The sequence below is a fragment of the Calonectris borealis genome, chromosome 14, assembly GCF_964195595.1.
Source record: "Calonectris borealis chromosome 14, bCalBor7.hap1.2, whole genome shotgun sequence".
NCBI lineage: Eukaryota > Metazoa > Chordata > Aves > Procellariiformes > Procellariidae > Calonectris > Calonectris borealis.
In genome coordinates, this window is record NC_134325.1 from 10,406,566 (window position 1) to 10,418,348 (window position 11,783).

The 11,783-nt window shown below is 34.4% G+C and overlaps 1 protein-coding gene across 6 annotated transcripts in view; it reads left to right on the forward strand.

Moving 5' to 3' along the window:
• USP47 (ubiquitin specific peptidase 47) overlaps window positions 1-11,783 on the forward strand; it is a 59,678-nt gene that overhangs the window by 29,502 nt on the left and 18,393 nt on the right. For 4 of the 6 annotated variants that reach the window (XM_075163182.1, XM_075163181.1, XM_075163177.1 and 1 more), the window contains exons 9-14: window positions 3,327-3,422; window positions 3,514-3,666; window positions 5,064-5,231; window positions 7,519-7,650; window positions 8,374-8,450; window positions 8,767-8,822. In XM_075163182.1, coding sequence (XP_075019283.1) covers window positions 3,327-3,422; window positions 3,514-3,666; window positions 5,064-5,231; window positions 7,519-7,650; window positions 8,374-8,450; window positions 8,767-8,822 — 682 coding nt within the window. The remainder of the gene's footprint in view (window positions 1-3,326; window positions 3,423-3,513; window positions 3,667-5,063; window positions 5,232-7,518; window positions 7,651-8,373; window positions 8,451-8,766; window positions 8,823-11,783) is intronic. The other 2 variants (XM_075163180.1, XM_075163179.1) reach the window with 1 other exon arrangement.

An 11,783-nucleotide genomic window follows, 5' to 3' on the forward strand; every position in this document is an offset into this window, starting at 1 on the left:
TGTATGAACTTACTTTGTAGTGTCATTGCCAAACTAAAACTGTTGAAGGCAGTTAGAATATGGATGATGTGATACTTACTTTTTTTTTAAGCTAGATTGGTAACAAGAAGGTCTTTTATTTTTAGTTGAGCATATTCTTTGGACGTGGTAAAACTAGATGAGCTCTGAAAATCTGAGATGGCAATTAGTTTCTAGCTTTTTCCACAAACAGTTTTTCCTAATTGTTATTTATTGTGTAAGTTTTCATAAAGGTTCCACTGCTCCTGTTCACAGGTTTTATACAAATGCTTGCAGTAAGATACTTGTCACACTACTGAGTATATCATAATGCATTTTTGTGGAGAAGAGCGTGTCCTAAGTGCCTGTCTTTAGCCAGACAATAATTAGTTTGAACTGTTTGTTATGGCATTTTAGTATGCTAAGTGTTATAAATCTCATAATCAGAATATTCAAAACTGGATATGCTCAGAACTTGGCTGGACAAGGCCCTGAGCAATGTGCTTTAAGATGGACCTGCTTTGAGCAGGGAGTTAGGATCAGATGATGTCCAGAAATCTCTTTCAGTCTATATTGTTCTTTTGATTCTGTGACCTATAAAAAAGTTAAAATAGCCTTTGTCATTTTAATCTATTGCTTGATCATTTATGGTATATTTTGAAGAGTGTGTGTGTTGGTAATGGTGGAAATGCTTAGTAGATCTAAGGCTACATACTTCAAAGATAGCTTCAAAGGTAACATTTACTCTAAAAGTAGAGTTGCACAAAAATGGGGTATGTCTTGCGATAGGTTCTGCAGCATAGAAGCTTTATCACTGGTTTTGCTGAGTAAACTGTCAGAGTAGAAAATGGTGAACTGCATTAGAATAGGAATTGTATTAAGAACATCCTAATCAGCAGAACTAACTTTGGTGTAAAGATTATATAGGTGAAAACTGGAGGAGACATAAATGAGTAAACCTGAGGAACAGCGATGTTCCTTACACAAGGATTGAAAAATACATGGATATTCATATAGCTCAAAAATATTGGAGTTCTCATGAGTTTTAATGAGGTTTTTCAAAACACAGCTCGCTATGTGTGGTAAGCAGGGAAACCACAAGAGTAATATAATAATACTTCATTCAGTTTTTGGGGGTCTTGAAGGATCATCACTTTTTCCCATATGTAAAAATTTATGGTATGTTTCCTTGTTAAATTGCACATAACATGAGTCTACGTAAGCATTACATAATCATTTATGTCCCATTATTCGTATATTCCCATTCATTCATATTCATGTTGATGCATGAATTCAACTTTTTTCTTACACTCAAAATAGATTTTTATTGTCTTAACTGTCGTTTGCTTCATAAGAGATAGTTCTGTGGTCATTATGTGAGGTCGTCTATGTTTGTTTTCTGTGTTGGTTATTAACTTTTTTGCTTTCATTTAAATAGTTCTGAATATTAATTCTTAACTAGTTTACCAAATAGTCAAAATGCACCTTTCTTTTTAAGCAGGGCTATAGCCTTCTTAGTGTTCTTTCTTACATTTTTAGAATGAGATTCCTCACATTTCAGTGCATAATCTTACTAAACATTAACTATTTGTTGCCCTTGAGTAAAAAGCAACTCAGCCTAGCGTTTAGGAAGTAAATACGTAGACAGTAGTTCAATTCAGACTCTAAAATGTTTTCATGTGTCTAGAGAGTCTCCCTGCCTAAGAGCTGTGATTTCAGGGCTGTTCAAAGGCTTTTCTGGCTAGATCCAAAAATGGTGAAGTGAGATGACTGCCCTCAATGTACAGTTGTCATATTCAGTCTGGTACATTTTTCGTTTGTGAGTAGTTGTCACCTGGAATACAGTCCTTTTAAAAACTCCTTTCTCTTAGAACAGCAACAGAGCTTTTGTAAAACATCTGTTTTATTATTGTTTTTGCCACTTCCCTGAGTTCTCAGAAAGAAGGGAAGAATTGGAGGCTTTCTGAAGAACTTGGCATATCCTTGATTTCCTCCCAGTGTGACTTATCAAACAACATGACTTAGATAGTAATCTTAAGTTCTGTGCCAACCACATTACAATTGGTGAGTTTACTCTGCCCAGTTAAGTCCCCTCTTACTTACTCAGACTTCAGGGAAAAGCTACACTCCTTCATAAGAGATGATGATTTTTAAAGCATTGTTTCTGTTGATCTTTGCTTTAAACTGAATGTCTAAATATGCAAGTGGTATTTGTTTTCACCTCCATAGGTGAACAGAGAACTTCTGGGTTCCACTTGGAGTTCAGAAACCCAAAGCCTATCGGCTTGCGAGGTGACTGGGTTAAAGGTTTTAACTTTTAAGATATCTGGGTAAAATTCTTCACTGAATCCATCTCAATATTCTTGGTGAATTTGATTTGAACATGTTTGCTCTAAAGTCTATAGAACTTATGTGCAATATCATTGTTGCAAATGATATTAGGGGGAGGACTAGTGATCAGTTTGGTTGTATTTTGAATATTCTTTGCTGTAGTGAGGAACAAAGTAGAAATCATTAAACTCCTGGATTTAAAGATTAGTGACAGATCTTTTAGGCAGCTGCCAGAGGACAAAATTCCAGTTATCGGTCAGTCGCTTCATAAGGTTTGTTCTAGGAAGCTAGTTCTGTCTTTATAGGAGATGGCCATATCTGATTCTCACTCCTTTGGGAGTGGAGCTCAAATACTCTCTCTCCCTCTTTTCCCCGCCTTTCACTTAAAAGAAGTAATATCTTCAAATGTAGTTTCCTAAGTCGCTTTGTAAAATGGGACTAAGGCTGTCTTCAGGCAGGGCACTGAGGAACTGAGTAACATTTTTTTCCTGCCGCCTCCCCCCACCCCAGTAATTCTTGGATGGTATCTGTTCCTCTCTCAAGAAGAGAAAAACTCTTCTTGAAATACAGAAGAACCATCTCAAAATTCTGGGAGGACAGGGCCAAAGCAGGGTTAAAAAATAAGCTCATTTTCACAGCAGTTGATTTGAACAGACGTAACTAAATGTGATGTGCAAGATAACAGGAACAAATGTCATTTTTATATTGTATGATTATTAAAAAAAAAGGACAATTTGGATTCATCAAATACTGAATGAGATATATTTAGCAGTAATTTGTGGTTTGACTGTTTAATCTTGGGCTGGGTAGAAAGGTTGGTTTCTCTTAATATTTTCCTGACTCTATGTCTGTATCAAAGTTTGTCAATCAAATTTTGGCTGTAGATTTAATTGAAGTAATTTGTATGCGTTTGCACTTTCATTGTAAATTTATCGTTCTGATTTATACCTACATAGTAAACATTTTTTAAAAATCAGGTAACCTCTTTTTATTATTAGGAAGAAGCACTGCATGCTTTCATTCAGCCCGAGATTCTTGATGGCCCCAATCAGTATTTTTGTGAACGATGTAAGAAGAAATGTGATGCAAGGAAGGTAAAAACTGTCCAAATCATTTGCGAAAATGACTTTTAGTAAAACAACAATCCTGACAATGGTAGCATAATTTTGTCTTTGTTTCATTTAGGGTCTGCGATTCTTGCATTTTCCATATCTGCTGACATTACAGCTGAAGAGATTTGACTTTGATTATACCACTATGCACAGAATTAAACTCAATGATCGTATGACTTTTCCTGAAGAGTTAGACATGAGTGTCTTCATTGATGTTGAAGATGAGGTAAAGCGTTTGGTTTCAGAGAAGAGTTTTTAACTTTCTTGAAGTTTCTCATTAAGAAAATTTAAATGTTGGTCTAATAAACCCATTTTAACAATATTATTCATCTACATAAAATGTTCTTTAGACATGGCAATGTTTTAATTTGAAGTTTTTAAATCTGTCCATGTGGATTTTTGTTATTGAAAAGGAAGCGTGTTTTCTAATCACTATAGGGTTTCCATGCTTCAATAAGAAGCTGTTTCTGATTTCTTATGTCTTCACATGAGTGATTTAAAAGCACAAATCTCAAGGCTTCCGTGTATACTGCAAATCCAGAATTAAACATATTTCTTAAACTTGTGTCTGAATCTGTTTTGGTCACAAGAGGTGGTGTAAAGTTTTGAAACTGAGGTTAGTCCAGAAAACATTAGTGACTAATTCCTTCCATCTGACTCACAATGTTGTGTATGCTGTAGAAATGAGATTTGTAAAATTTTTTTTTTCACTTGTATCTTCTTCTGGCTTTTAACTCCTCTGGGTTTGGCCAAAATTCATGTTGTGCGATTACATTCACCAAAAAGTATTTAATGTGCCTTCTACATTAAAGACTAAATTTATTCCTCTAATTCCATTCCTGAAAACATTATGTCACTTTCCTAGCCTGTAGTGGTATAAGAGAAATACTACCTTGATATGCATATGGAGAGGCTTTTCTGACTCTATACAAACCTTTGGTTTATGAAGTATGCCATTTAAGCAATTTGATACCTCTCGAAGTGTTACTGGGGGGGGGGGCTAAATGAGAATGAAGATTGATTGATATGGGAGAATAGAACTTGAGGCAAAATTAACAACTGTCAGAAAGTCAAAAGAAGTATCCAGAGGAAAGAGGATCAGGTAAGAGGTGGATATACTGACTTGTACTAAATGAACTGCATTCATAGTGGTGTTGACCTTATGTTTTTAAGCTAATAGAGTACTAATCAATCTTACTGTAATACCTTGACTCTGTCCCATGAGTTGAAATGGAAAAAAAATCTGTGTGGATGAAAATATTTCCAAGTCAAATCACTTCTTATTAACAGGGCCATGTTATAATAGGATTTGTTATCTGACATTAGACTTCCAGGTATTTAATTGAATTAACTAGTAAATGGAATTAGGGTAGTAAGAGATACAATCTTGTCAAGTATGAAACCAGGTAATTACCTTTCAGTTGCACACAAGACATGAAAATACTGATCTAAGAGGTGGACTGAAGAAAGTTACTAACAGAAACAAGTCAGTTCTCGATGCTAAATTTGAGGATTTTCATTGTTTTGTAGATTGGAATTTTTTCATGTCACAACTGTATCATTATTTCTTGTTCTGTGTAATTTTAAATGTTATAATATTAGTATGTATGTCTTATTTTTAAGAAGTCTCCTCAGACTGAGAGTTGCACTGATAGTGGAGCTGAAAATGAAGGCAGTTGTCACAGTGATCAAATGAGCAATGATTTTTCTAATGATGATGGAGTTGATGAAGGAATCTGCCTCGAAAGCAATAGTACAGCCGAAAGAATTCCTAAAACTGGCAGTGAAAAGGTATGTTTAAAAAATGTTGTACTGGGTCTGGTTGGGATGGAGTTAATTTTCTTCATAGCAGCCTGTGTGGTGCTCTGTTTTGGATTTGTGACTAAAACAGTGTTGACAACACACCAGTGTGTTAACTCTTGCTGAACAGTGTTGCACAGCACCAAGGCTTTCTCTGTTTCTCATTCTGCCCCTGTAATGAGTAGGGTTAGGGGTGGCAAGAGGCTGGAAGGGGAGCATAGCTGGGACAACTAACCTGAATTGACCAGAGCGATATTCCATGCCATATTCCCGACTGTGTACTGTTATGCTCAGCAGTAAAAACAGGGGGCTTTTCCAAAGTTGCTCAGAGACTGGCTGGGGGCATTGGTCTGCTGGTGGGAGGTGGTGAGTAATTGCCTTCGCATCATTGCATCATTTTTTTTTCCCCGTTTCCTTCACTTATTAAACTGTCATTATCTTGTGCTCTTCCGATTCTCTCCACCATCCCACTCAAGGGGAAGAGTGACTGACTGGCTGGGTGCTTAATTGCTGGCCAGGGTCAACCCACCACAAATGTAAATGATAAAAATATAAATAATTCTGATATTGGGGGTGGGGTGGGGAAGTGGGAGCATGTATTTTTATTCAAATTCCAAAAATTGACACTACAGCAAAGGAAAGTGTGCAAGTGATTTGGAGGTCACCTGAGAATAAAGGTCTTCCCTGTCAGACTGAGAATTCCCAGATAACTTGTTTTGGCAGCAGACCCTCAAATTGAAGACTGTTTTGTCTTGTGAGCAGTGTTTTTTCTTGAGGCCAACTGTCAAAGGCCTACCAGCTTTGACTGCAAAAGTGTCTTGCAGTTTAGTAGGAGAAGATTGGAAAGTTTTGAACAGTCTCTGCCATCCATTTCTTGTCCTTATGAAAACAGTCGTATAAATGAGGCCGTGGGTCTAAATGTTAAATATTCATTCAGTTATCTTGAGTTAATATAAAGGAATTGAGCAGCAAGTCAGTCTAGGATAGCAGTTGTCCTTCTGTGGGACATAAAGATTAGCTGAGAGCTTCGAGAAACCTGATTGAGTTTTCTTGCCAGTACAAAATCCATCAAAAATCTTGAGTTCTATGGTAATGTCTACAATGTATACTTCATGTGTTTTTATTCAGTGAACTCATCTGAAATTTGGCCAATAGCTTTTGTTGAGACTTGTTAGGAAGCTGTTTGGCTGTAACTGTTACTTTCATAAATATTTAAAGGCTGACTTGCATTTTAATCTGCACATCTGTCCCTGTTTACATTTATGTTAAACCATTTCAGAGGGTTTTTTGATAAATGTTCTGAATACTGTCAATCTTAGCCGGAAAAAAGAAAGAAATTTATAATAGTCACTTCACTGCAACAGGGACAGAGTATTGTAATGTACCTGTAATGCAAATGTCATGTCCTAGTATTGACAGTAGCTTTGGCCAATCAATTCATACTACTTGTTCTCAAGGCAAACTACCTGTCAAGCCATGTTGTTAGCTTTTTGGTTTGGATATCTTAATAATGGATGCAATATATACTAACTTACAGAGCCTTTCCCCTATATAATCTAAAAATATTTAATTCCTGTAACACTTGTGTGAGTCAGTATTGTTCAGTTTTATTTTTTAATGTATACACAACACTTAAGGTATGTCCTTAGTACCCTTTATTTCCATCCTTTTGTCTATGAAAAGAAAGGTTTACATGACAGCAAACTCAGAGTGGTGTGAGAGAAATTAATTGAGTGCTGATAAGCATTGAATGGAGCATTGCTGGTTTGCAATATACATTAAGGGGCAAAAAGCAATCTTCAAGAATGCAGAGAAGGGTGATAGCAAATAAGCTTAAACTTTGTAGCTATAGGCAAGTTGGTCATTGTTTTTGTTTCTGGTGTGGAGATATGTTTAATACCTATCTAGCATAAGAATTCATGAATTCAGAGCTTGTACAGAGAAGAAGTAACAGTAATGCATTAAGCCATTTCAAAAATGTTTTGATTTTTTTTTTCTTAAGTCGTTTGGTCTTTTCTCTCTCTCTTCCCACCAGTGAAAGGGGAAATTCCTCTTTACTTCCGTTATTACATACTCTTGTATAATGTTTGGCATATCAGAGCTCTGATTTTGTTCAGTGTCTATTGCAGTAATGCATTTCTGTTGTACGGATCTGTTTTGTAACATATAACTATTTATATATTTGGGTTCAGTTGAATGTTTTAAAACTTTTTAAAATGATCGTTTGGTTACCTTTTTTTTACTTAATATATATCACACCTTCTTCTTCTCTCCCCAGAGTTCTTTACTGTATGAGCTCTTTTCTGTTATGGTTCATTCTGGAAGTGCTGCTGGTGGCCATTATTATGCCTGTATAAAATCTTTTAGTGATGACCAGTGGTACAGCTTTAATGATCAGCATGTTAGCAAGGTAAAAATAACATTTTTAGTTATCTTATGTACTCATAGATGAACCAATAAGTTTGTATTTTGCATGTGATTTTTCACTTATCTATAATGAAGCTGGTTTTATGCGCAGGTATTTCAAGCATTTACCTTGTTTCATATTCTTGTCCTGATGTCCTGCCGTATACATTTCACTCATTAGCTTAACTGTTTTCTAGATATTTGTTTTTATTTATTTATGCATGGGGTTTTTTATGTTGGGGGTGGGGGGAGTGTTTATTCTTGATTGTGAAGGAGGGATGGTTCATAAAGAAGCCTTTATTCATGTACAGACCAGGCTGGATTTCGAATTTTGCCTTCTATACATGTGAAGAATACTTCTTGCTTAGAGAAGTGTATTTGTAGATCTATTACAACCCAGATTGTGCTGTTAAACCTGTTCTGCTGATGCATTTCAGGTGTTACATGTATCCATAAATGTTATTGCAATCAAGAAACTGGATAATGTTTTTCTAAGAAGTTCCTACTTAAAAAAAAAAAACTTAAAAATGTTTACATTCATTGTAAAATGTAGAGGCAGATCACTGAAACGGATTTTTTGCCATCAGCAAATAAGCAGAAATATTTTTAAAAAATAGAATTATTAATATTGTGTGTTAATTATGTAATGCCATTTTTCCTAATGAGAATAAATGCATCTTGATTAGTGCAAGTTTCTCAAATAATCATTAAATTGATTTTCTGTTAGATAACTCAGGAGGATATTAAGAAAACATATGGTGGATCTTCCGGAAGCAGAGGCTATTATTCCAGTGCTTTTGCTAGGTTAGTAGTACTGTAATAGTACTTTTCTTTCTGGTGGTGTTTTACTGTAATCAAATGAAGGGCCAAGATGGATGTGCTTAACATGTTAGCTTAAAATTAATAGTAGATGCTTCAAATAGTTGTAAAAACTATCCTGACTGCTGTTCCAGATATATTAAAATAATGTGATCTTTATTTTTTAAAATCCTTTTTGGTTAGTGTATTGCTAAGATACGTATGACATACCTCTTTACCGAAAAACAAAACAAAACAACTTTGGAAGTCAATATTGTCCTCCTGTCTGATAAATTCACATAACTATTCTTTTCTCCACCAGCTCTACAAATGCATACATGCTGATATATAGACTGAAGGATCCAACAAGAAATGCAAGTAAGTATGTTTTGCAGTTCTTAACTAGTAAGATTCTGTTGTGGAATAAGGAGATGTTTTACATGTGATGAGTCCTAATTTTTGTGAGGAGGCTGGTTTCGGTGTTTTTAGGGTAAGCTAAAGTAACTTTAATGTACGAAGCTTTCTTTTATAGCTTTTCATTACTCTATTTATAATAAATCTTTATGGATCATTAGGAGGTCATTACAAAATAAATTTTCTAATTTTTTGGTATTTTGGATATCATGGAAGTGAAAAACATATACTGGGTGACACTGAATAAACTATAATGTAATGCTATATTAGTGTCATGATTGATAGTGGAATAAAAAATTATTTTCTTCACTTAAAAATGAGTATGTAAGAACTTAATAATGACAAAATTTTGCACTTTATAACAGCCCTTATTGTTTGTGTTTCAGTTTGGAAGTGAGACTGTATGCTAAAAGTTATATAGTGAGAAACAAATTTTGGATTTCATGGTCTTTTATTCCCCTCATCTCTCATTTAGTTCACTAAGGCTTAGAGGATGCCTGGTCCCATGTAATAGCTGACAGGTTGATTAATCTTTCAAATATGACACAGTGGAAAATGAAGATTCTGTTTGGATTCAAAACAGTAATGTCTGGCTGGAGGCTTCATTCAAGTATTGGCTAATTTCATAGGATCTTAGACTGTTCATATTACTAATAACTGTAAACTTCCAGGATTTCTGTTGTAGATTTTTTTTTTAATAATACTGTATTATTTGCTTGAAAACACTTAATATTTCTCATTTAAAATCTGAGGACACCTAAATGATGCAGTAGTAAATGAAAGTTTGATAGAATTTTTTTTTAACTGATATCAAAATAGAAGGAAGAATGTTAGTTTGCTATTTTTCCCCTTCTTGTTAATCCCTTGTTAGAAGCACAGCTGTATTAGCCACACCTTTTGTTAATACTCTAACTGGTTGAATTGAGACAAAGATTAATTTGCTTGCAGTATCAAAGTTGGGGGTTTTTTTTTTGTTTGGTTGGGTTTTTTTAAAGGAAAAATTCAGTAGTCTGCCCTTATAAAGGGAAATTTGTCAGTTTGTAGCCTGGTTGAGCTTAGGCTGATAAATAGTGTAGACTGTTCTAAGTTTTCAGCGTGTATATAGTTCAGTTGTCAGAACTGTAATGCCCTGAAGTGCACAAAAAAATCCAGTCAGTGAATAATTTTTCCTAATAGCTTGAGCAGATGAGCAGCCACATAAACTTTCAAAGGTGGGTAAAAAACCTCTAATACCTTCCTTCCCTTTTCATTAAGTGCTCAAACACTTGGGTGACCTGAAGAATAGATTCAAGCTCTCAAGAATCTTAAAATCATCCTTTGTAGGGAGAATATTTTGGTAGCTGGATTTATTTTATTCTTAATTGATAAACTGAAATTACATATTACTTAATAGAGTAGAATCTCGGAACTGAAACCTTTGGCACCTCACATTGTGTAGCTCCTTTTGGGGCATACTCATTCTTTTTGAAGAACATGCAAGCATGGAAAAGACTTGTATACTTGAGATAGTTTGTAACACACCAGCTTGTAATGTGTCCGGTGGAGGAGGGAATAAAAGATCTTTGAAAGTAACATTTTGTTTATCTTATTCTGCTGCTGTAAATATTTTAGGAGGGAGATGAATAGTTCTCTGCTTCCTTTAACTGCTTCTTTTGGTTAAAATTTTAAATTCCACCATGAGAAACTGAGTATGACTATTAGCAAGAATAAGGAAAGAAATTAGCAGTGCAAGGATGAGTAAAACAAGCTTTAATGTTTTTTTGGAATACAAACTAAAAAAACCTACGCTTATACTAAATTTTATTTTAAAAAAACCCCTAAAATTAATAAAAGTAGACTTACAACTACTTCTGTATCGGTATATTCTAAAAAGTGTTTTATGATACATGGAGCAAATTTGTCATCTCATTTCAACATCCTAATAAACACAAACCACATTTAGTTTTAGCAGCAATCTATTTCATCATACATAGAGTACTTTCAGACATGTTATTATTTTCTGCTTTTCTACTTTTTTCTTTTACTTTTCTACTATATTCTCCATAAAGTTGAACAATGGTATTTTCTTTGAGGAAAGATGAACTAAGTATCTCACAAAATCAATTTTGCTGGCTTCTTTTTGTTTCTGAGAACTCATGATACAGGGGACAGTGCAGTTATAAAAATCTATTATTTTGTTTTAAAATAACAGTATCTGAAGTAGATGCTTCATATAGTTTTGAAGTGGATTCAATACAACAAGAATACTGTTAAAACAAAGCCTTTTATCAGCAAATTGATAACGTAATAAGTCTTAAGAGCAACAAAAATTAATATTGTTTCAATATTTCAAACATTGAAACAATATTATTCATTCTGCACAAGAAGTGATTGTAAATTGTATGAAGTTTAAGAATAAACAGCCATAAACAAAGTCTATGGGTGGAGAGCTGTCTTTGGAAATAGATTTTCTTGTAAGTGCTGTGATTAATTCCTCAACAGGCAAAGAAAGAAACTGAATCTGCTATTTCAGATTTCTTGAACATGCCAAACCCATTTTTAAATCTGAAAAATTATTTGCCCGATTCCTTGCGATAGAGGTGGCACCACGATTGGAACACAATTGTATTTGCAAAAGTTGGGTTTTTTAAACTTGAAGAAGTATTGCATGTTCTGTTCTTGTTTCTCTTTATGAAACAAAATCTCATTAAGTACGCTAATCTATATTAAGTGCAATATTTATTTTATCACGATATAGACAATATCTTGTGACTTTTATTATAAGCTAATTCACTTTCTAGAACAGAATTTACTTTTATTGTAAAAACAGGCTCAAGTGCAGTCATTAGTCTTAGTGTATTTCCTTAGAATGGCAAAGTTTCCCTTACTGATACTGGAATATTAATCTTGTGCTAATAGCATTTTCTTGTGTTGCTGATGTATAAT